General features: G+C 42.8%; 3 protein-coding genes across 3 annotated transcripts; all 3 read left to right on the top strand.

The window, feature by feature from the left end:
• The first annotated feature begins 7,032 nt into the window (after positions 1-7,032).
• Positions 7,033-8,178, top strand: LOC125302481 (putative uncharacterized protein GUCA1ANB). The gene is made up of 2 exons (XM_048255687.1): positions 7,033-7,212; positions 7,787-8,178. Exons 1-2 carry the CDS (start codon positions 7,171-7,173, stop codon positions 8,162-8,164), a joined length of 420 nt encoding a protein of 139 aa, XP_048111644.1. The 5' UTR covers positions 7,033-7,170; the 3' UTR covers positions 8,165-8,178.
• Positions 8,179-8,488: 310 nt separating this feature from the next.
• Positions 8,489-13,479, top strand: si:ch211-103a14.5 (guanylyl cyclase-activating protein 1). Its single transcript, XM_048255022.1, has 4 exons — positions 8,489-8,840; positions 10,632-10,781; positions 11,935-12,025; positions 12,586-13,479. The coding sequence occupies exons 1-4, from the start codon at positions 8,646-8,648 to the stop codon at positions 12,705-12,707; spliced, it is 558 nt and encodes a 185-aa protein (XP_048110979.1). The 5' UTR covers positions 8,489-8,645; the 3' UTR covers positions 12,708-13,479.
• Positions 13,480-14,527: 1,048 nt separating this feature from the next.
• irf6 (interferon regulatory factor 6) lies at positions 14,528-22,383 on the top strand. The gene is made up of 8 exons (XM_048254195.1): positions 14,528-14,745; positions 15,874-16,053; positions 16,805-17,000; positions 17,502-17,597; positions 17,789-18,049; positions 18,351-18,743; positions 20,447-20,565; positions 21,099-22,383. Exons 2-8 carry the CDS (start codon positions 15,880-15,882, stop codon positions 21,330-21,332), a joined length of 1,473 nt encoding a protein of 490 aa, XP_048110152.1. The 5' UTR covers positions 14,528-14,745; positions 15,874-15,879; the 3' UTR covers positions 21,333-22,383.
• The last annotated feature ends 90 nt before the right edge of the window (positions 22,384-22,473 follow it).

The raw sequence follows: 22,473 nt of genomic DNA, 5'->3' as shown, positions 1-22,473 counted from the left end.
TGTTATCTCATAATATCCTATACTGCCATTTCCCATCCTCAGCTGTGTGGTTTGGGTCACTAGGCTAACTGAAAGATAGCACTTTAGTGGGATTCAGATAAGAAGATCAGGAATCTTCTAGTGCAGATGGATATATGCGCCATGTGCGTTAATTGGATTTGGGTCACAGAGAAAGCCTGCTTATTATAGCTGTGCTCTGGTGTGGTCCATGATGGCCCTGTGATGTCTTATGGAGGCTGCCATAGGGTCAAAGGTTAACTTTTCAAAAGGTGTCTCAGGAGAGAGAGAAAGAGAAATACTCTGTATATTATCCAAGAATGATATGACAAATGATGACAAAGCTATCAGTGGATGGCGAATCCAAAAAAAAAACTGGAAAGCAAACTGTATTAACCCACTAACAAACAAATGTACTAAGGAGCTTAATACAAATGCAATTACATATGTAATAATTAATTATTTTAATTGTTACACAGTTTAAGAAGTGCACATGCTGCCTAGCCAGAATCATTTGAACAAAATATGAGTGCAGGCATGATATGAATTTGCATTGGGCACACAGTGTAATATAATTACAGTTTATTCTGTTTCTTCACATTCTGCCTGCAATTTTCTGGTGTCTCCCCTATCCTTAAGTCTTTCTCACGCTGGTAAATGAACTCAGGACTGTTCAAGACTTTCCCCTCGAATAAACACTTCGACTGATCTACTGCCTTGTTGCACTCGTCTTGGAGATGGAATGCAGACTGGCCAGTCCTGTTCTGCTCCATTGTAGGTGGTCACCATGCCAACCACACGAGTGAATAATGCGTAGAATGTGCAAGCAGGTAATATCCGGAATCCTTTGTGCTCACTGTTCTGTGTACTGATCTTCACTGATCTTGGATGACGTGCAATCCGATCCTCAACACTTTTGCATGACAGAGCTGCCAGAGATTTTTCTAGGATGCTCTCCATGTTTGAGGAGCATGAGGTGAGGCGCATGTTGCGGGCCGTCAACCCGAGGTAGGCGACTGGTCCTGATGGCGTCCCGGGATGCGTGTTGAAGGACTGTGCAGCTGGCTGGAATCTTAACAAATATCTTCAACCAGTCCCTGGAACAGTCCACTGTCCTACCCTGCCTGAAATCCTCAATGACTTCTATAGTCCCACTGCCCAAAAAACCTCACATCTCTAGCCTCAACAATTACCGACAAGTGACATTCACCCCAGTGGTGATGAAGTGCTTTGAGAAACTGGTCCGTAGTCACATCACAGCAGCCCTGCCCCGCAGCCTTGATCCCCACCAGTTTGCCTACAGAGCGAACCGATCTACAGAAGACGCCATAGCACTACATACTGCACTATTACACCTGGAGCAGCAGGGGAGCTATATGCGGACGCTCTTTGTGGATTATAGCTCTGCATTCAACACCATCATCCCTCACAAGCTAGTCAAACTGGGGGACACACCATTTAGCATGTGGATCAATAGCTTCCACTCGGACCACAGACAGAGGGCCAGAGTGGGCCACCACACATCCATGGCCCTAAGCATCAGTACAAGCTCTCCCCAGGGTTGTGTGCTGAGTCCCTTGCTATATTCCTTCTACACACACGACTCCATCACAGCAACACCATGGTGAAGTTCGCGGATGACACCACAGTGGTGGCTCATCTCCAGGGGGGAGGGCCAGTCTCCCCCCTGGAGATCATAGATGAGATTTATCATCTTGAGACTACAGGAGAAAGAAAACAGAGATCCCACCATTAATCATCAGTGGGGACTGTGTGGAGAGGGTGGCAGACTTCCACTTCCTGGGAGTCCATATCGAGGAGGACCTATCCTGGAGTGTGAACACCTCTGAGCTGTCGAAAAAGGCCCAGCAGAGACTGTACTTTCTGAAAATATCAGGAGGAATAACATCGCACAAAGACTGCTGGTGTCCTTGCACCGAGCCTCCATTGAGAGCATACTAACATACTGCATATGTGTATGGTACACCAGCTGCACAGCGGTTCAGAGGAAAGTGCTCTAGAAGGTCATCAATATGGATTCAGATGTTTAATGGATCAATGCAATGACAGATAGTATGCAGGCTTGCAGATGAATGTTCATACTGTTTTTATGCAATGCCTGTGTGTTCATACTTTTTTATGCAATGACTGGGTATGTATGACTGTGTGTGTCTATGTATGCTGCTAATGATGTTATATGTTTCTATTTATTTTTTAGGTAACACTAGCACTTGTGCTGCTGAACTGGGGGAGCCACTGAAGCACATCTTCAACTGGAGTCTACGTCTCGGACAAGTTCCAACACTGTGGAAGACATCATGTCTCACCCCCGTCCCTAAGAAGCCACACCCCAGTGAGTTTAATGACTTCAGGCCTGTCAATCTAACATCACATGTGATGAAGACACTGGAGCGACTGGTCTTAGGTATGCTCAGACCCCAGGTACGCCATGCACTAGACCCGTTACAGTTTGCATACCAGGAGAAAGTGGGCGTGGACGATGCCATCACTTATCTTCTACACAGGACACATTCTCACCTAGACAAGGGGAAAAGTGCTGTGAGAATCATGTTCTTTGATTTCTCAAGTGCTTTTAACACCATCCAACCCCTCAGACTGGGAGACAAGCTCTTGCAGATGGGTGTGGACGCTCACCTGGTAACCTGGATTACAGACTACCTGACCGAGCGACCACAGTTCGTCAGACTAAAGAACTGTCTCTCTGACACTGTGATCAGCAGCACCGGAGCGCCACAGGGAACTGTGCTCTCTCCAGTCCTGTTCACCCTGTACACATCTGACTTGTGCTACAACACCGAGTCATGCCACATGCAAAAGTTTTCTGACGATACTGCAATTGTGGGGTGTATCAGGGACGAGCAAGAGGAGGAGTACAGGAGCCTGGTGGAGGACTTTGTGCAATGGTGCAAACTCAATCACCTTCAACTCAACACTTCAAAGACCAAGGAGATGGTGGTGGATTTCCGCAGGTCTAAGCCCGCTCTGCTACCAGTCTCCATTGATGGGGTCAATGTGGAGGTGGTAAGCACCTACAAGTATCTTGGTCTCCACCTGGACAATAAGCTGGACTGGTCAGCCAACACTGACGCACTCTACAAGAAAGGGCAGAGCAGGCTGTACTTCCTGAGGAGGCTGCGGTTCTTCAATGTGTGCAGCAAGCTCCTCAGGATGTTCTACCAGTCTGTTGTGGCCAGCGTCCTCTTCTATGCAGTGGTATGCTGGGGAGGAAGCACAAAGAAGAAGGATGCTGGGCGACTTGACAGGCTGGTAAGGAAGGCTGGCTCTGTAGTGGGAGCTGAACTGGAGTGCATCACTTCAATATCTGACAAAAGGACCCTGAACAAACTGATCAACATCTTGGACAATGAATGCCATCCACTCTACAGCACTATTAAAAAGCAAAAGAGCTTGATCAGCTGGAGACTTCGCTCACTGCCATGCACAACTGAAAGGCTGAGGAAGTCATTTGTCCCCAGGGCCATTGAACTGTTTAATGCTTCACTAAAGGGAAGAGGAGAGATAGACTTCTCTGCAGTCTGTCTGCCTCTCCACCCTCTCCGTGTTTGAGTACTGACTGCCCACTACTGCTTTACTACTGTTTTACTACTGTTTTACTAATGTCCACAACCTAATGTTTTTACTACTGTTTTCCTGCTACACTGTTTTTCATGCTATAGTAGCACACATGATCAATGGCTTCTGCTACAATACTGAATGGCTGTAACCCTATTACCTCAACCTGTTCTTGCACTGACATAGTTTTTTATAGTTTTTTATATTACCTTGTCTACATTATACTTTACTCTCCTATTTGTTTTATTTATGCTGGTCTCTAGACTTTATTATTGCACTGTTGGTCTAATGTTGGACTACTTTTTGCACCTTCACCTTCACCATGACACTCACTCTCTTGAACACCTTACCATGCACACATAACTAAAGGGCTACTGTTGGACTACTTTTGCACCTCCACCATGACACTCACTTTCTTTAGCACCTCACCATGCACATAACTACACGCCCTGTCACTACAAGCGTCTCATGCTTGATCACCCTCAAGCACACTGGATTTTTTACATTTAATTTATATATTTAGTATTTAGTTTTGTTAGTTTTTCTTATCTCCTACTGTCTCTATTGTACAGTGGAGTTTGGTTATATGTCCATTATGTTACATCTGGACAACATAATGAAACTATTCATGAATAGCATAGTTCCCTTCCACTAGCCTAGAAATCTAGACGCGCCCCTAGCGGCTGCCAGGGCTAGTCTCAACTCTCCGTTGGCTTGTGAGCTCCAGAAATCGAAACTTAATCAGGCCAATGAAATCGTGTATAGAGTTGTTAGGTGGGCTTAACATAATGATTGATGGCAAAGTTGCAATGGTTTGGCTTGAATTCCCTGCTACTTGAAAACAAATAAGACGGATGTTGCTGCTGGCGAACAGTGTGACACGAGTTAAGCTTTTATTAAGTTGGCAAACGTTTGAACTAGCCAACTAGCTCCGCTGGTGGGAAACGCATGGGACTCATAGCGCTGCCGCTGTCCTATTGCGTGCAGAGGGAATTTGAAAGACAACTGATTATCCCGCCCCTCGGACTGAGCACTGCGAACGGTGAGTGCCCAGACCCTACATTTTAATGTGGGTCTGGCTCGTCAGGCTACCCTTCCACAGGTATCTTAAAGGATTCAAAGAGGGAAAAAGAGACTGGTATACCAAAATAATCTCAATTTATTATTGCAAATGGTTTGGTTAAAATATTGACGGTTGGCAAACAATACAGTCCGATGGCACACAAATGACCAACAGCACGGCCTCACTACCACACCAAGCACAATGTATCAGACACCTCAATCTCAGTTAGCACTGCAACCACAATAGGAAAACTCTGTATAAGCATGCAAGCTCACAACTGGGTAATACTGGTGAAACCACACCACATCTATGTTAGAGGCTAACTTCGGACAAGTGTTAGGCGATGTTATAATAGCCTACTGTTTTAGTCAAACCATTCAAAATAACAACCATCCCTTAAAAAAAGGAAAGAAAAGAAACAAACAAAACAAATACACAAAATGTACAATGAGTCTTGGAGGTACAGTACAATTCTTAAAATTACGATGGGGGAAAGCGGCAATTACACCTAGGAGCACTCGGTGTCGTTCCTGTTTACAGCAATACAGCAATTCGCCAGTGTGAATGAAAAACTCTCGCTGCTCCAGCTCACGACGTCTCTGCTTTCGGCTGAGAACAAAGGCGATGCGCCGACCAGTATGAATGAACTACTCTCGTCCAACTTTTAACAAGTTGTGCTTGACGCTGAGAACAAAGGCTATGCGCAGACCAGTAATGAAAGAATTCCTCTCGTGCAACTTTTAACAAGTTGTGCTTGACGCTGAGAGCAAAGGCTATGCGCCGACCAGTATGAATCAACTTTCGTACAACTTTTAACAAGTTGTGCTTGACGCGGAAAACGAGGATTCTGACTCCGGTATGAATTAACTTTTACCAGCTCGCACTTGACCCACGCTGACCGACCCAACCAAACAGGGCAGCCGTGGCCTACTGGTTAGTGCTTTGGACTTGTAACCGGAGCGCAGTGAGCTGCCTGTTGTTGCAGTTTGTGTGCTTCATCTCACTGTGTGCTGAGTGTGTTTCACTAATTCACGGATTGGGATAAATGCAGAGACCAAATTTCCCTCACGGGATCAAAAGTATACTATTACCGTCGGTCCCGTATTTCTGCCGTCTTGCGTGTATGTGTCACTTAATATCCATTTCTATACAAACCAAGACGGCGAATTCCTAAAGAAACGCAAGCACCCACACCATAGGTGTATCTAAATTAGCTATGTACCAAAAATGACATTTTACCGTGACTCGAAGAGCTGTAAAGGCACCTCACAGTGTTGTAAGGCTGCGTGTACACATCCGCTTGGAGCTCCAGTGGAATTTTAATTTCATGACGAGAATTATCGTTCTAACCGTTCATGTGCCGTTGAAATGGCGTAAATAGGGGACCCATCAGGCCAGCACTAGCCTATAACTCCGAGCTTAATCGGATATTTCAGGCCAGTGGTCCCCAAACTTTTTCTTCCGAGGGCCAGCTCACTATGCCTGGCTCTAAGAGAGGGCCAGAGACTGGGAGTATATCAGTAACCATAAATAGCTTTGTGCTGTGAACAACAACAGTCTACCTTAGTTGAATATTCCATTACATTTAATCATAGACTACTGCCATTTAATACCATTGTTAGCTGTGTTTATATTGCCATCATACCATGTAAAATGTAGCTCAAATTAAATAATACTAATAGGCTAAAAAGACTTTAGCATTCCCAAAAGTATTAGCAGGGAGTCCCAAAAGTATATTTTATTTAAAATGTGTGAACTCTGTGTCTTTGCATACACAGCTCAAGTTGTGAACAAGCGATATCCTACAAATAATTTAAAGTTCTCAAACTATGAGAGTTGCTGGCAACATCTGAAATGACCATTCTAACTTTCACTCACTTGATGAGAACTTTGTGAATTTATATGATCATTTGAAGAGTGAATAAAAAATAGAAATAATTATCCCAGAAAGTCCCAGAAAAGTGACTTTAATAGAAGTTAGTTAGTTATTAACAATTAATTGATAAACTTTTAGAATACTTTGAGCACTGATGCAGTCAGCATAGGCCTCTTACATTGTTTGCAGGTAGGTTCATTCCGTTTTCGATGGCAAACGCGAAACAGCGCCAAAACAACCACCAGTGGACAAAAAGAGTATTACATGTTAGACTCGCCACATAGAGAATGAATGGGGGAAATTACGGAGGTTATAGTTTGACGATGTCGTACTCCCGTGCGGGCTAGATGCTATATACCACGGACATGTTTTGGGGGGCCACCCAAAATGAGGTGGCGGGCCATATCCGGCCCGCGGGCCGTAGTTTGGTTACATTATGTATGCTGATGTCATTTTCACTATGATGTCATAAAGCCAGCCATGGAGATAAACAGCATCTAGAGAAAAATGTTCCAGTCTGGTCCTTCCAGACACTGTCAGGTTTCTGAGGGGTAACCAAAGGTTAGGGTGACAGGCACAGCTTTCTGGAGGTTTCCTCAGCAAGTTTCCTCTGCACTTGTCCACCGTTCTTGCCATTGCCATGGAGATGACACCGTGTAGAGAAGCTTGTAAGAGATCTCAGGTAAAGTGAGACCTGTTTTGAGGTTCTTGGGAGCCAAAGTAATCAGAGATTATTATCTCTGGCAGAGAATGGATGGACAGGCAGGTGGGAACGTTCCCTTTGGGGCACTAATCCCTAAAAGCTTTGAATAAAAGCAACACAGCTGTTCTGCTGGTATTCCTATGGAGAATGATTACATTGTATTCCTTGCCACACTGCAATTTACAGATTTTGGTAATTGATGACCTAAAGTCTAAAGAGGTAAACATGATCTCATCATGAATTACAAATGTAGCCAATCAGCAAGGAAAATGACTTCAGAATTTACATTTCAGATACAAATAGGTTGTACGGCAATGATAATTTCTTCAATGTATGCTAACCACAAACATCTATTCCCTATTTTTTAAATGTCATGTTTTCAGTTACGAGTTAGTTTTCAGAGAAGCTTCAGAGAAGCTCTACAAAATATGTCAAACAGCACACAAATTTAATGGAGTAAAAAAATGTCCATTCCATTATTGAATATCATCAAGAGTGTCTATTTACTTAACATTGGAGTTTGCTTTACCCTTTAACCCCAACCCGCCCCCAGACACCAGTGAACCCACTGAAGACCATCATACCCATCAATGCCAGCAAGAACAAAGTGGTGGATAAGCAGCTGAACCTGCTGGTCTTCTCCTGGTGGCAGAGGCAGCAAGATCAAGTGCAGCTGTCCCCTGCATGCTCCTGTGACCACAACCAGGAATCACAAACAGCCGCCAAGGAGCCACAGTCAACACTGACCAACATCCACACCAACTCCCTCATCCCATTCTACAGTGCGGTGAAGCCCACCTGTGGCTACCGCTTCTCGAGGGACACTGACCACAGGCGCAAGACCATTGGTATTCCTACCAGCAACCCAGTCATGTGGAAAAATAACATTCCTACATCTGCATCAGCTCAGCAAAAATCTGCCCCAAAATAAAGACACCAAGTTGATGTAGGCCTGTTCTTGATGTTTAGGCTATTTGTTCTAATGGCCTAACATTACCAGAGCAATAAGAATTATGTTTCAATGTCTTTGACATAAATTTAGAATGGTGTAAAATAATTTCAGCATATGACAGGACACTGAGGGCAGGTATTCTTACTCTGTCTCGTCACTGTGTCACGTAGCCTATACAGCGCACCAAGTTGAAGATTTACTTCTTTAATAGCCTATCATGTCAGGAGTGCTGTGACGCATTACATCAACATGTTGCATCCAAAGACATGAGAGCTTAGTGTCCCGGCGCACGTAGTTCTTATTGGTCGGTGAAAGGATTCCCTTTCATCAGGACCTCACCACTTCTTGACAGTTCAGTCACACCGTCAGGAGTTCACCTGTGGGATGTTGTGTTATCCTTTTTCGTGGACATTTTAAATTCGGATTCTTTTGTAGGCTATTCCCAGTAGCAGCACAAAATATGGGGAATAACGAAAGCTCGCTGGATGACCTCTACGCATGCGAAAGTCATCAGTGGTACAGGAAATTTATGACGGAATGTCCGTCGGGACTTCTGACTTATTATGAATTCAAACAGTTTTTTGGTCTGAAAAAGTTGTCGGAGAGTAGCGACGCATACGTCCGGTCGATGTTCTCAACCTTCGACATGAATGACGTAAGAATGCATATTTCTTTCTGTTTTAGAACCAATTGTTTGCGGTCTTTAGTTTAGGCCTACCATACAATGTAGTTATTCCCACAACAGTGAGAGGTGCATAATAGGTATAAATGTGCGATAATCTATCAAATGCTATTTCGAAATCCCTTGGTTATTTGTCTCTCATTTAAAATGAGAGAGTAGCCTACTGAGCATAGCCTAATATCTATAAAACCTCAGTCAGACTTTCATAATGATGGGATTAATTACTGCCATGACCTGGTAGGCTATACATAATCATTTATTGAACCTACACGATGAAGGCCAATGGGAAAAGAGTTAAATATGACAGGTAAACATATTCCAATGCAACAATGTCCTGAAATGATCCTCAATCGGATGCCATGACCTCACGTAGCACGAAACCACTTACGGGTTGAGCTTAACACCGTAAAGACGGCTCAACCTGCTATATGAAAACCGTGCGGTGGCGCAACAGCATTTTGTGCGCCGACAACTCAAAACGAAGATTTTTGGCCTGTAGTGTGTCCATGTCTGTTTGACGCACGTCCTATGACTTTATTTTGAGTTAGGCGCACTTTCATGCAATGCTTCTCATCCTGTTCTATGTTGATGAACATAAACACTGGCCTACATATGGTCTAAATATAATAGACTGTTTTAAAGACTACACTGTGTTGCTTTAATCCATTGGTAAACACTGGCATTCAGTAAAATGTTTTCCAAATGTGACAGTGTCATGTTGTATGTTGTGTTTGTGCCTACATCTGTGATTTCATGTAGGCTACTATAGTTATTTTGAATTCCCATTTATTTTAATATTAGTATGCTTAGGCTACATGTCCTCAAACACTTTCATTGTCAGTACAAATAATTTCCAGAGGTAAGCTATGTGTGCAGCTATCTGTTTGAGGAACGATGCAAAAAAATATAATCAAAACTGTAGTCCACAAGACAGTAGCCTATTTAAGTGGGACAATATAGCCCTAAGAGGTGGATTATGTATATTGGTAATTTGGGTTAAGACCATGAGGGCAACAGTTAAGCCATTTAGTCGTTTGCCCTAAAAGATGGGTCATCCTTTTAATTACCTATAAGCTCTCTTGGTCAGATGTCAAAGTAATCCAACACATATGGTCAAACATGGTTTGAGATAAATCCACACAATTTTGACATGAATGATATCAGGTGCACCACACAACAGATGAATAATCAAAGCAAGTATCCCAACACACCATTTTGCTGTTTATGTTTATATTTAAAGTTAGCAGCAGATGCTTTTGTCCAAAACAACGTACATTATATTTCAACCAAGGACCTAACAAAACACACCAGAGAGCTCACCCCTCCTTTCAGTATTCCCAAAGAAACTCACAGAGTTTTTGTTTGGGGGACAGGCACCCACTTTGTTGCTAGCTTTCGGAGCCTTTGCTGCCAGCAGAGACAATTTTTTTACAGTGTAGGCCTACTCACGGAATGGGCAGGTAGCAAATCATGAGGAGATGATTGCTGAATGCAAAAACATTTTTGATGAGCTTGTGCGGATGATCGCTGACTGCACCTTCTGAAGTTCTGCTGCCATGAAAGACCGTTTGACAGTTGCAATTATTTTATTTTACTTCATCACTTATGATGGAAAGCAATTTATAATACCAGTTATATTGTTGACCTCTGCACAGAGAGAGAGAGAGAGAAAGAGAGAGAGAGAGAGAGAGAGAGAGAGAGAGAGAGAGAGAGAGAGCAGGTTTGGAAAAGTAAACCGTCTGTGTGCCTATTTTTCCCATGTAGGATGGCTTTATTGATTTCATGGAGTACGTAGCAGCCCTGAGTCTGGTGTTGAAAGCGGGTGTGGAGCAGAAGCTGCGCTGGTACTTCAAACTATATGATGTTGATGGCAGCGGTTGCATTGACCGTGATGAACTGCTCCTCATCATAAGAGTAAGATTTATCTTTTGTCCTTTGCTTTTTTTATTTCAAATGTCTTAGCAGCATAGGCAGTCCTTAGTATGAGGAGGCATGTTTGACATAGACTCTCAAGGAAATAATTTAACAGCTAATTTATAATAGAAACATGTATATTTCTTATAATATCAGAATGACTATGTTACTGATTTTACACTGACACCTACTGGCATTGTTGCAGAAAACACCTATGAAATATGCATGTTCCTTGTTTCATTGGACTTGTGTGAGTCATAAGCATGGTTTTCTGATGTAATCAATCCTTTGTTGACATTCATGAATTACTATTGAAACTAACTGAATGTGTTTTGAAGACTTGATGGTGAAATGTTTTGTGTGCACATCTGATTAAACAAATATAAAATAGCAAGCCAGCATACTCATTGGATCAAATCCCCCTTGTGGTCCTATCCTAACTACATTGTATTGAGTGAATCTATACTTTGAGTATCGGGGTTGTGCAAAATTACCAATTTGATAAAATAATAACTGATATGGCTCAAGACAAAATTAAGATTTCACACCAATTACTAAAAGACTTTTTCACGAAATGTTTGCTCTATTTTACCTTAGACTTAATATTTTGCTAGCGCACTGTACCTTGGGTTTAAGTGAGGATTTTTTTCAGTGCAGCCACTTTCACAGTACTTACACACTGCACACAGACAGGCCTAGGGTTGGGTAGCAAAGAATAGCAATACAGAGGAAGAGCAAGAGCATTATAATATTCATATTGGCAAAACCTCTGGTTAAGCAGAGACTGTGTTTTTGCAATATAAGAAAGATTTGCATAGTTCTTAAATGATTGAAGACACAATTTCACATACTGTATAATACTTAGTTTAAAGAGAAGGATGCTAGGGCATTGCACAAAGTGTAAACTTGAATATACAGTTAGAATAGTTTAACATTGGTAAAACTTCCTCTTGGAAGGAACAATATTTGTGGAAATTCACAGAAGAAGTAAGTTTCATGTTGCGTGTCTGCTGTTTTCAGGGAAATGATTTACCGGTGTTCATTTTCAATTCCTCTCCCTCTATATCACCCTATTTCTACTGCAGTTGGAATTTGGTTCATACACTAATTCAGTATCATAGGCTAAATCAGTCTGTTTTCTTTACTCTCTCAGTCCATCCATGCCATCAGCAGGACAGACGATCAGATGTCTGCTGAGGACTTCACTAACATGGTGTTTGACAAAATTGACGTCAATGGCGATGGTGCGTGTGGGTGTGGTAGATGGTAGTGTGTTTATTTAGTCAGAATTGGCCAGTGCACTTCACTTTCTTTCTTTAAGGTGCTGTTGTTTACCCCAGTCAGCTGTTTTGTCCTCAGTCCTTTATGTGGAAACTAACACTGTTGGAATTAAATAATCTCATTTCACTAGTTAGCTCAATCTAGGGATTAGACAGGCAAGGTGTGCCAACAAGTATCACTACAGTAGGTTCTCTCCACTGTCTGGCCTAGATCTGTGCCAAGAAAGAAAAATAGCTCCTCGCCAGATCCTATTTTTACTAATACATGATCTTTGTAGGTGTACTTAACATACTTATTCATTCCACACACACTGTACCTGATTTAAAACGAAACGAAGCTTGGCCGTGAACAAAGATCCAGCCTTGTTGTGTGAGTTGTGTTTGATCCTGTGTGTACTTTTAAAGTTGTATACATGCAATTTAATATTTATTTCTCTTTCTCTATTTGTGTGTGTGTGAGTGTGTGTGTGTGTGTGTGTGTGTGTGTGTGTGTGTGTGTGTGTGTGTGTGTGTGTTGTTCTCAGGTGAACTTTCCTATGAGGAGTTCATGGAGGGCATCCAGAATGACGAGATGCTCCTGGAGAAATTCACAGCGAGTCTGGATCTCTCTCATATAGTCAGCAAGATCCACGGAGAGATGGTGTAAAAAACCATAGACCATAGGACCCAAAGGATCAAGAGAGTGCCTCCATCCAAAGCTTTAGAGCAGCCAAGACACACATACAGAGAGAGAGAGAGAGAGAGAGAGAGAGAGAGAGAGAGAGAGAGAGAGAGAGAGAGAGAGAGAGAGAGATCATACATTGAGTGAATGGGCCAAATGATTTGGTTGTGACAACAACCAAATTGCTTTTTAGCAAATATTATCTCAATTAACTAGTGTGAGGTATGGTCTTCGTTCATTATTAATGCATGGTTTCTACTAGTTGCCAAATATGGTCAAGGATGTCAACATGGGCTCAGGCAAAGATGGATCATTAAGAGAGAGAGTTTGCATAAGTTTTGTATCAACACTTGAAAATACATTAAGCCTATAGGTTAATACATTTTATTTTATGCATTTTCTTATGTCACTGGTTCAGATCAGATTTTTTTTCAATGCCCACAGATACACATGGATAAAAGCAATGAACAATAGATGTTCTCTGCAAACAAAATGCTCTTTTAAATTGTCAGCATTGAAAGTCATCTAAAGTGCACTTAACTCTGCTGAAGTTAGAGCCCCATGTAAATTGAGAAAGTAGGCCTACATCTGACATTACAAATGGAGGTTTTGCTGGCCTTCCTGGATTGTATGATTAGGTGTTCGAGATTGCAGTTTTTTGTATGTGTAAATATGATTTATACCTGGTCAAAACTGATTGCAGTCCACATTGCAGTTAGATTTCAAAAAATAAGCTATTTATTTTGAGATCATATGTTTTGGGGGTTTCTCGAAATAAATGTCTTTGATATGAAAACGTGCGTGTTCCATTTGTGATGCATGGCCGTTGTGAGGATGTTGAGCTGATGAGGGGTCAATCAAGGATCGTTGGTTCTGTGCACTCCCACGTCCGCCAGGAGTAGTTTCAGGGCGTGGTTACAACACACACTTACTGTAGAGACGATGAAATAGCACGTGGTGTTTCTCTAATGCTAATAGACTAATTAGTTCACACAAACAAACAAGGATTAAACATTTAGCTTACACGTGGAATGGGCAGTAGGCTTAGGCTATAGACTACTGTGCTTACTGTATTTAAGCTTAACAACAAGGTACTGGGCTACTACAATCACAATTGAGGTCAATATTAAAACTAAATTTAATTAATTGGATTAATTTATTAATTAGACTAATCTAAAATTCAGTAGCCTACTATGTTTACGCAAAGTTAACCTATTTCCCCATCACAGATATCACATCCTTTGTCCAACAACAATTAGACTGTATTTATTTATAGATTTGTAGGCCTAAATATATTTGGGCCTACTCATGGGCGGATTATGAACTTTCGGGCCCCTGGGCCCAGAAGTATTAAGGGCCCCCCACTAATTGTCGTATATGTGGGAGGGGGGGTTTGGGGGTCCTCCCCCAGATTTTTTTTTTAATTTGTTTTATGTGATTTCCTGTATTCTGGTGCATTTTGGGGATGGCCAATACTAAATTCATTCAGATTCATAGCCTACATCCTGATTTGTTGATATTGAGGCAATGATTCCATGCAAAGGCTTGGGCTTCAGGGCCCCCTGACCCCCTGGGCCGGGTAGGCCCGTGCAGTAATCCATCCCTGGGCCTACTACACTACATTTCATATAGGACTGCGCTTTCCTATATCCATTTTTTTTTATTCAGGTTAGTCATAAGAGAACCATCTAGCCAAAACAACTGTGATGGTGCTCTAGCAAGAGCTCAACCGGAATTTTCCCGGCTGCTCACAGCTGTAAAGGTGTGTCAGACTGAAACGCATATTACGTCATGCCTACCTGAGTTTCGGGAAGGAGAGAAGGAATACCGTGGTGGCTTGCCCGCTGTCACTTCGAGCACAGTGTTGGTACCCTACCAACACATTGGTTAAGCTCTTCAGTTTTAGATTACGCGTAAGCGATAGGCTAAAATCCAACCAAATAGCCCAGGCTATTTATTTTTATTTTTTACCCAGTTCCCCCCGGATTTAAAAAGAGTGCTTCCTGGTCTGCGACGTTTTCAGGTAAGTTGTTTGTGGTGCTGCAGGTGTTATGCCGACAGAAAATATTTGTAACCTACTTTGCCTGCAACTGCGTTGGAACCATGCTCTGACCACGATCTGTTTTATATAGGATTGTTAATTATTTAAACAGCTTGCATTTAATGTGATTCTCAAGTAGGCTAGGCACTTGAAAAGTGCCTCTGCCCACCAATAGCTTAACAAAAACATTTTAACCGAATGCTCGTTAGGCGCACTAACTGAAAGGAGCAATTGGGTTGTGTAGGCCCGCCGAATTAGGCCTAGTTTTCCTTTGATTTAAGAACGTTTAGAAGTATTTGCTGAGGTGAATAAATGCATTTTTCTCTGAACGTGTTGGTAGGAGGGTCAACCAGTGGTTGGTAACGAATTAGCATAGCACAGGCATTTGGTAAAGTTGCGACTGACCTCGGCCTCAGATCAGAAGGATTGATTTACAATAATCCGCTGCTGCATAATTGTTTAGCAACTAAGTGGTATGTTATTACGATTACATTTGATGTCATTACAAAGGGAGTTCTACCATAGCTGTCCACAGGCCTTGGCAAATATCTTCATATAAAGCCAGTATAGTGGAGTAGCCTACCCTTAGTAGAGGCGCCAGAATCCAAGGTGTTAACTTGGTGACTGCCAACCTTTGTAAGGAAGTATTGGAAGAGGGGAGTGTGTGTGTGTGTGTGTGTGTGTGTGTGTGTGTGTGTGAGAATTGCTTATAAAAACAGATTAAGGAAAATATAGTGGTTTATATGTCGTCAAGGGCACCGAAGTGGGCCTACAGGGGAATGTTCAATGGCAAGATGTACAGTTCTGATTTGTTAGTGATGCGTTTTAGTAGGCTAACTGTTGTATCACACATCCATTCTAAACAATACAAATATCCTCATATTAGTATTTTCCTTATTTTATGTTCTTGATTCACATAGGTGGTCTGTATTTTCATGTTGTTAAATTGCACTTGTATTACTGTGCAGAATGGCAACATTTTATAGTAGCATGCCTGAAAGCAGAAGAGTTTCATAAGATATTCATCCATTGAAGTAATCAACAATTCATGTCGATTATGCATCATCAGTCCAGCTCCATACTTCTTGTATATGGTTTTTCCAAATCCAGGCGGACATGTCTGGTCAGCCACGGCGTGTGCGGCTGAAGCCATGGCTAGTGGCCCAGGTGGACAGTAGCAATTACCCTGGTTTGGTGTGGCTGGACCGTGAGATCAGGCGCTTCCAGATCCCCTGGAAGCATGCCACCCGCCACACCCCCCAACACGAGGAGGAGAACACCATCTTTAAGGTAACGCATGGAATAGTGGCACCTAGCAGCATTAGCAGTGGCATGTGTGAGGATGTGTGCCCTAGTGTCTTAATGGCATTTGGAAGCTGGAAGACTAAAATCTTTTAAAACATCTCAATACTTTTTACTGCATACCATCTAGAATAACTTTGAGGAACAGCTCCACGTTGGAATATTGTTAAACAGCTCAAAAATCTAAGAAGTTGTCACCCCAGGGGATCTTCAAAAGCGGAGACAAGTGAAAGAGAGCATTGTTGTTTCGTAATTGTGTAGATGTAGACTTTATGTATAGATTCTATGGTCTCTCCAGACTTTTACATGCAAATGACTAGGAAGATGTAAGGATGCAGAGATGAAATCTGAGCATGATCGTGGTCTGCGTTTAGATTTTCTGACCATTTTGCAAGGGAACGCTAAAGCATTGCAAGGGAACGCTAAAGCATTGCAAGGGAATGCAAAACTATTGTGAAGGGAAGTCATTAGGAGCTCAAAAAATGTATTTCCTCAATAAAATTAAATTTCCACCATGTCCCTTTTGGGGCTCCGAAGATAGGAATCTTCCTAAACAAAAAAAACTTTCCAAACGCAGACTTTGTGTCACCAAACATGAGTCTCTATGTAGATAAATTGCGGGCGATTCCCAAACCCGCTGTTAAATACACATGACTTTATACTGTATACATATATTGATACTCTTTATGTCAGTGATAAGTATTTGTTTATGTATTTTTTTGTATGTGTGGATTGGCAGGCTTGGGCAGTGGAGACTGGAAAGTTCCAGGAAGGTGTGGATGAGCCAGACCCAGCCAAGTGGAAGGCACAGCTGCGGTGTGCTCTTAACAAAAGCCGTGAATTCAATCTCATCTACGATGGCACCAAAGAGGTGCCTATGAACCCTCTCAAGATATACGACGTCTGTGACATTCCGCAGCCTCTTAGCAACCCTGGTAAGGAAATCGAGTTCTCTTAAGTGCTTTACAGATGGCTTGGAAAATGTGATTGCTGTCATATGAGGCAGTAAAAAGGACACTACAAAACAAAAGAAAATTGTGGTTGAAGTTGGGGTATGGACCTTGTGTCTTGGTAGCACAACAGTTCATCAGGCTGATTGTGACTGGGGGGTTTGTCTTGCTTGTTGGAATGAACAAGACATTTTCATGCAGTTTGTGAAGTAATTACTCAACCTGTTCCTCCAGTCATGCCTTCCCAAAATAGCAGTTGTGTTGAGATGTATTTGGAAAAGAACTGACCTAGGATCCGTTACATTAACTGTATGTTTTCTGAAGTTCTCATTGAGATTCATACAAGACTCATTCAGACAAGCAGCCTGATAAAGGAGTTGACAAAGATAAGGGTTTTGAAGAGGTACATTAGAGGTGTTGCATCAGTTAATAGAAGCCTGCATTGTTTTGTCAGTGACCTTTGAACCTTGTGGGTTTTATCTGCAGGTTCCACAGGCTCTGTGCCTTGGGAAGACGATGCAGACGGAGACGACGAGAACCCTGACACACCAGAACCCCTTCCACCCTACCCAAAACAGAATGGTACACACACACACTCTTATTGTGACATGAATAGCAGACATGTCCCTATTATCTGAAACAGGCACTAAACAGGGATTTTTAAAATGTTTTATATGTACAAATCCCACACAAGTGAAATAATGTAGAAATGAAACTGAAGCTCACCTACAGTACTTACTTACTTGGCCTCCTTACTGTCCTCCCTCTGCCAGGCACTAGCTCGTCCCCCCTGGGCCCCCCGGTTTGGACGCCCCCAGGGTCGGTGTCCCCCATGCAGCCGCCCAGCTGCCCCCCATCCTCGGTGGAGGTGTGGCCCAAGGAGGAGCCTGTGGAGATGGACGTACAGCCCCCACCCATGGACATTCAACCAGCGCCCATAGTGGTGATGCAGCCCCCTCCCATAGTGATGCCCCCAACTCTTCCTGATGCCATGATGTTTGCTACCCCGGAGACATGGATCAGCTCCCTGCCTAGTAAATAGCCACATATCCTCGTCTCCATTGTCCACTTTATGTCCTAGATGTAGTAGTTCCAAGCTGTGGTAGTATCACTGTCTGACAATCAATCAACCCGGATTCAGTTCCCAAATCCACCATTGTGACCCTGTGTTGCTTTTGATAAAAGCATCTGACTCATTCACTGTAAACAAGTTTTATTAGTTCATTGTTACTTTGAAGAAATTAAGGAAGACAATTTTGTACATGTGTATTCATGATGGAATCATGATGGTCCATCTTTAATATCCCAGCATGTGTGTCTTCTCCCTCTTCCTAGTGACTGACCTGGAGGTGCAGTTCCGCTACCGGGGCAAGGAGGTGTGCCCGACCATCAACGTGAGCAACCCGCAGGGCTGCCGCCTCTTCTATGGGGACCTGGGCCCCATGGTCAACCAGGAGGAGCTGTTTGGACCCGTGAGCTTGGAGCAGCTGCGCTTCCCCACCACCGAGCACATCACCAACGAGAAGCAGCGGCTCTTCACCAACCGCCTGCTGGACGTCATGGACCGCGGCCTCATCCTGGAGGTCAGCGGGCATGACATCTACGCCGTGCGCCTCTGCCAGTGCAAGGTGTACTGGTCGGGGCCATGCGCACCCAATCCCACCGCACCCAACCTCATCGAGCGCCAGCGCAAGGTCAAACTCTTCTGTCTGGAGTCCTTCCTCAGTGGTGAGTGCTAGCTGAAGGCCGCCGGGTTCTTGGTAGCCTTGTACAGGGTTACTGTTTGATAACCCCAGTGAAATGCTCTTGAAGGCTGCTGTTAGCAATGTTTTTTGCCCACAAAGGTTTCTTTGTTGATTTTGTTTTTAATGGTAAATAAGGCTTGGTTGTTGATTGGCCACTGTTGGAAATCTCCTATCGTAACGCCTCCAATTACCACCACTTTCGTTCGAAAATTCTAAAACAATGATGTTTTGTAATACTTAAAAATAACATTTAATAAATGGACCTTACATTTTTCATTAGCCATAGGTGTGTAGATTTAAACCAAATCTGGTTTGGTTCTTACCAGGGCTTTTACTGCCTGAAATATCCGCTTTACCACGCTCGGAGGTTAGGGCTGGCCTGGTGGGTCGCCTATTTACACCATTTCAATGGCACATGAGCTGTTGGAGAATTCTCGTCATGAAATTAAAATTCCACTGGAGCTCCAAGCGGATGCAAATGTAATTTTTGGTACATAGCTATTTTAGATACACCTATGGTGTGGGTGCTTAGATAGATAGATAGATAGATAGATAGATAGATACTTTATTGATCCCCAAGGGGAAATTCAAGCTTGCGTTTCTTTAGGAATCCACCGTCTTGGTTTGTATAGAAATGGATATTAAGTGACACATATACGCAAGACGGTGGAAATATGGGACCGGCGGTAATAGGGGGAGTTCCGATATCTATATAGCACAAGGAATTTTAACACCTGTCCTGTGTATATCTGAAACACATATGAGCCTCATCATGAGCTTGTTACAAAGCAAAGATCACTGGTATAACATAAGGAAGTCATGGTCATTTAAAAAAGTAAAAGTGATGGATGTGGCATTTTGAAATGTAACTTATTATTCATGCATTGTGATCAATGTTAGTGTTAGTGTCATAGAACTGAAGCTCTTTTGTAGATCACACTTAGTAGCATTTTGTTGTCTAATGAAATCTATTGACATTGTTTACAACACTCCTAAACATATAACTCGTATAGCCCAAAAGAAAACCTGAGGTTCAGACTATTAGATAGAAAGAAAAACATTGACAGATGGTATGCAGTTAGCCCAGTTTATGCTGTACTTTTAGGCAGCCCTGTGAATTCTTATCGAAACTATCCTTGTGACTATTGTTACGGCTGCATGTGCTGTTTGTCCCTGTTCTCTCCCCTCTCTACCTCTGCTTAGGTGTGCTGCAGATAATTGCCTTGATTGGGAGCACCTGGCCCTGATCAGGAGTTAAAGGCTCCAGGATCCAGTTCCTGAGGAGAGGCTTTTGGTGTGGGGACTGCTGGCTGTCTTGCTGCCGCTCAGCCCGGGACTTTGTCATGTCTATGTAGTGTTCTGTTATGGTTTATCTTCCATGTAATAAATCCCACTGGTTGGGTACAAAAGGTGTTCCTGTTATTTAGTAGGATTTGGGGTCAGTGGTGGGTTTTTGTTCACCCCTAAAGGGCCACGTAAAGGTGGGGTGTAACACTATGCAAGTATGACGGGCTGTGTGAAATGACCTATAATGAATTTAACCACACTCTAACTGAAACTGTGCATATTTGTTTATGTTCCTGTGTGTGTGTCCGCGTGCCTGTGTGTGTGTCCGCGTGCCTGTGTGTGTCTGCGTGCCTGTGTGTGTCCGCGTGCCTGTGTGTGTGTCTGCGTGTGTGCGTGCAGGTGTAATTGCCCATCAGCGTGGCATGTCTGGCAGCCCACCGGAGTTTGACATCAACCTGTGTTTTGGCGAGGAGTGGCCTGATGGCAGGCCGCAGGAGAGGAAGCTGATTATGGTCCAGGTTAGTCCACTCTACTGTACTTACGTCCATCCCTACACTATCAGTCAGGTCAGCAACAAACCACAGCAAATACTGAACAACAGAACAATAATATAAACACAGGTCAAGTTTTGATCCTGTTTGTTATGTAATGTGCAATGTTTGCGTAGTCATGAAAAGCTTGATTCTCTATAATTACGAGCACAAATTTATAACTGTACCCATAATCAGTAAACCCTAGTTCAGTATTGTCCTAGAGATTAATATGTCTTGTTTTTGTGCTCATATTCACATTCACATTCAATATTGTGCGTATTGATTTGTAACACACTGACTAAGACTGTGATCTTTTGGCTGAACTTAAATTTAGTCCCTCATGCGTGACATGGAAATGGCCCATTTGCATGTTTCAGGTAACATGTAGGTAACACAACTCCTGACGTAAGAACTTTGGAACATGGACTTGAACAAGGGCTGAGTTGTGGAAAGCTGGGTGTAGGTAGTTCTGTCTGGAGCTGTGATGTAACTCTCTCCCCTGTCCTCTGTACACTCAGATCGTCCCAGTCGTGGCGCGCATGATCAGCGAAATGTTCTCCGGCGACTGCACGCGCTCCTTCGACAGTGGCAGCGTGCGTCTGCAGATCTCCATTCCCGACATCAAGGACAACATTGTGTCACACCTCAAGCAGCTCTACAGCCTGCTGCAGACCCACCAGCCCCCAGGGGAGGGCTGGACCATCCCGCCCGGGGCGGCCATGCAACTGCCCCCCACACTACAGGCCCAGTAGGACAAGTTGACACACACACACACACACACACACACACACACACACACACACACATACATACTGCCCCAACATAAACACAGTTCTTCTGAGTGCCTTGTGGTGTAAAAGAGACCCTGGTCAGCACTGTGAGACTATGGTCTGCTTTGAAAAGAGTACTTAGATTCCTGAAATATAATTTTCTAGTGACTGTTTTCTCTACATTTAAAAAAATAATTAGCGATGCTATGGTCTTGTTACATTATACATCTTATACACATTGGGTGTCTCATTTGTGTATCGTTTCTTTTAGACAGAGGAAGGCAGTTGTGCAGGACTGAAGTAGAGCTAGTTGCTTTATAACCTAGTGCAGCACCAGAAAGCATCAAGGGTCAAAGTCCTGCAGGTCGCAAGGTCACTTTTTAAACTGTTAATCATTTACTCTCTGTGGCCTCCATTTGGGTCTGACCCTTACTTTCATACTGAATCTTGACCTTATACTCAGTCTCCAGATACAACTTCTAAGACATAAGCGGTATCATCACCATTAGTCATTGGTGTTTGCCTTGCATTCCTAGTTACTTTTGCCAAATTCTGGGTGCTGACAGATCGTAGAGACTGTTTTTTATATGTATTCTTCTGTGGAGATATGTTTGTTTGTCCCCACCCTGGTCCTTTTAGGGATTTGGAGATGTACAGAGCTTTTCCACTTTATTTCTTGTGTGCAGTTTCCTCATTATGTTGGTTATGTAGATCACAAGCTTGGAAATTCTCATGGAATCACTATTATAAAGCTGTTTATATGCATTACAAAACTAATTTCTATTTTATGCTTCAAGGGACAAGACTTGTGATTTTATTGTCAGTGGATTGTTTTTCATTTATAAGAAACTGATGAAATGTAGAAAGAGTAATTAATGTTTTCTCACCATTGACAAACATAATGAGTATAGTAAGCATGGCATATTGGGTTAACAGCACAAAAATGCTTTTGTTAGTTGTTAGCGCAAATATTTTATTACATAACTGTATGTACCTGACCGATTTTAGCAAATAAAACTTCTGTTTAAAAGTCTTTTTTGACTTGCGTGTCTTCATCTCAATATGTATAATTTAGCACTCACCAGCACTTCCTTTTTGGCGCCCTAAAGCAAACAAACCATGC

Source organism: Alosa alosa, chromosome 10 (genome assembly GCF_017589495.1).
Source record: "Alosa alosa isolate M-15738 ecotype Scorff River chromosome 10, AALO_Geno_1.1, whole genome shotgun sequence".
Lineage (NCBI taxonomy): Eukaryota > Metazoa > Chordata > Actinopteri > Clupeiformes > Clupeidae > Alosa > Alosa alosa.
This window is presented reverse-complemented; position numbering and strand designations above follow the sequence as displayed.

Excerpts from the sequence above, each read along its gene's own strand:
- LOC125302481 (XM_048255687.1), top strand. The coding sequence starts at position 7,171 with ATGGAGATGACACCGTGTAGAGAAGCTTGTAAGAGATCTCAG. Across the intron at positions 7,213-7,786 it reads AAGCTTGTAAGAGATCTCAG|ACACCAGTGAACCCACTGAA; the intron begins GTAAAGTGAGAC and ends ACCCGCCCCCAG.
- si:ch211-103a14.5 (XM_048255022.1), top strand. The coding sequence starts at position 8,646 with ATGGGGAATAACGAAAGCTCGCTGGATGACCTCTACGCATGCGAAAGT. Across the intron at positions 10,782-11,934 it reads AACTGCTCCTCATCATAAGA|TCCATCCATGCCATCAGCAG; the intron begins GTAAGATTTATC and ends TTACTCTCTCAG. Across the intron at positions 12,026-12,585 it reads AATTGACGTCAATGGCGATG|GTGAACTTTCCTATGAGGAG; the intron begins GTGCGTGTGGGT and ends TGTTGTTCTCAG.
- irf6 (XM_048254195.1), top strand. The coding sequence starts at position 15,880 with ATGTCTGGTCAGCCACGGCGTGTGCGGCTGAAGCCATGGCTAGTGGCC. Across the intron at positions 16,054-16,804 it reads AGGAGAACACCATCTTTAAG|GCTTGGGCAGTGGAGACTGG; the intron begins GTAACGCATGGA and ends GTGGATTGGCAG. Across the intron at positions 20,566-21,098 it reads GGAAGCTGATTATGGTCCAG|ATCGTCCCAGTCGTGGCGCG; the intron begins GTTAGTCCACTC and ends CTGTACACTCAG.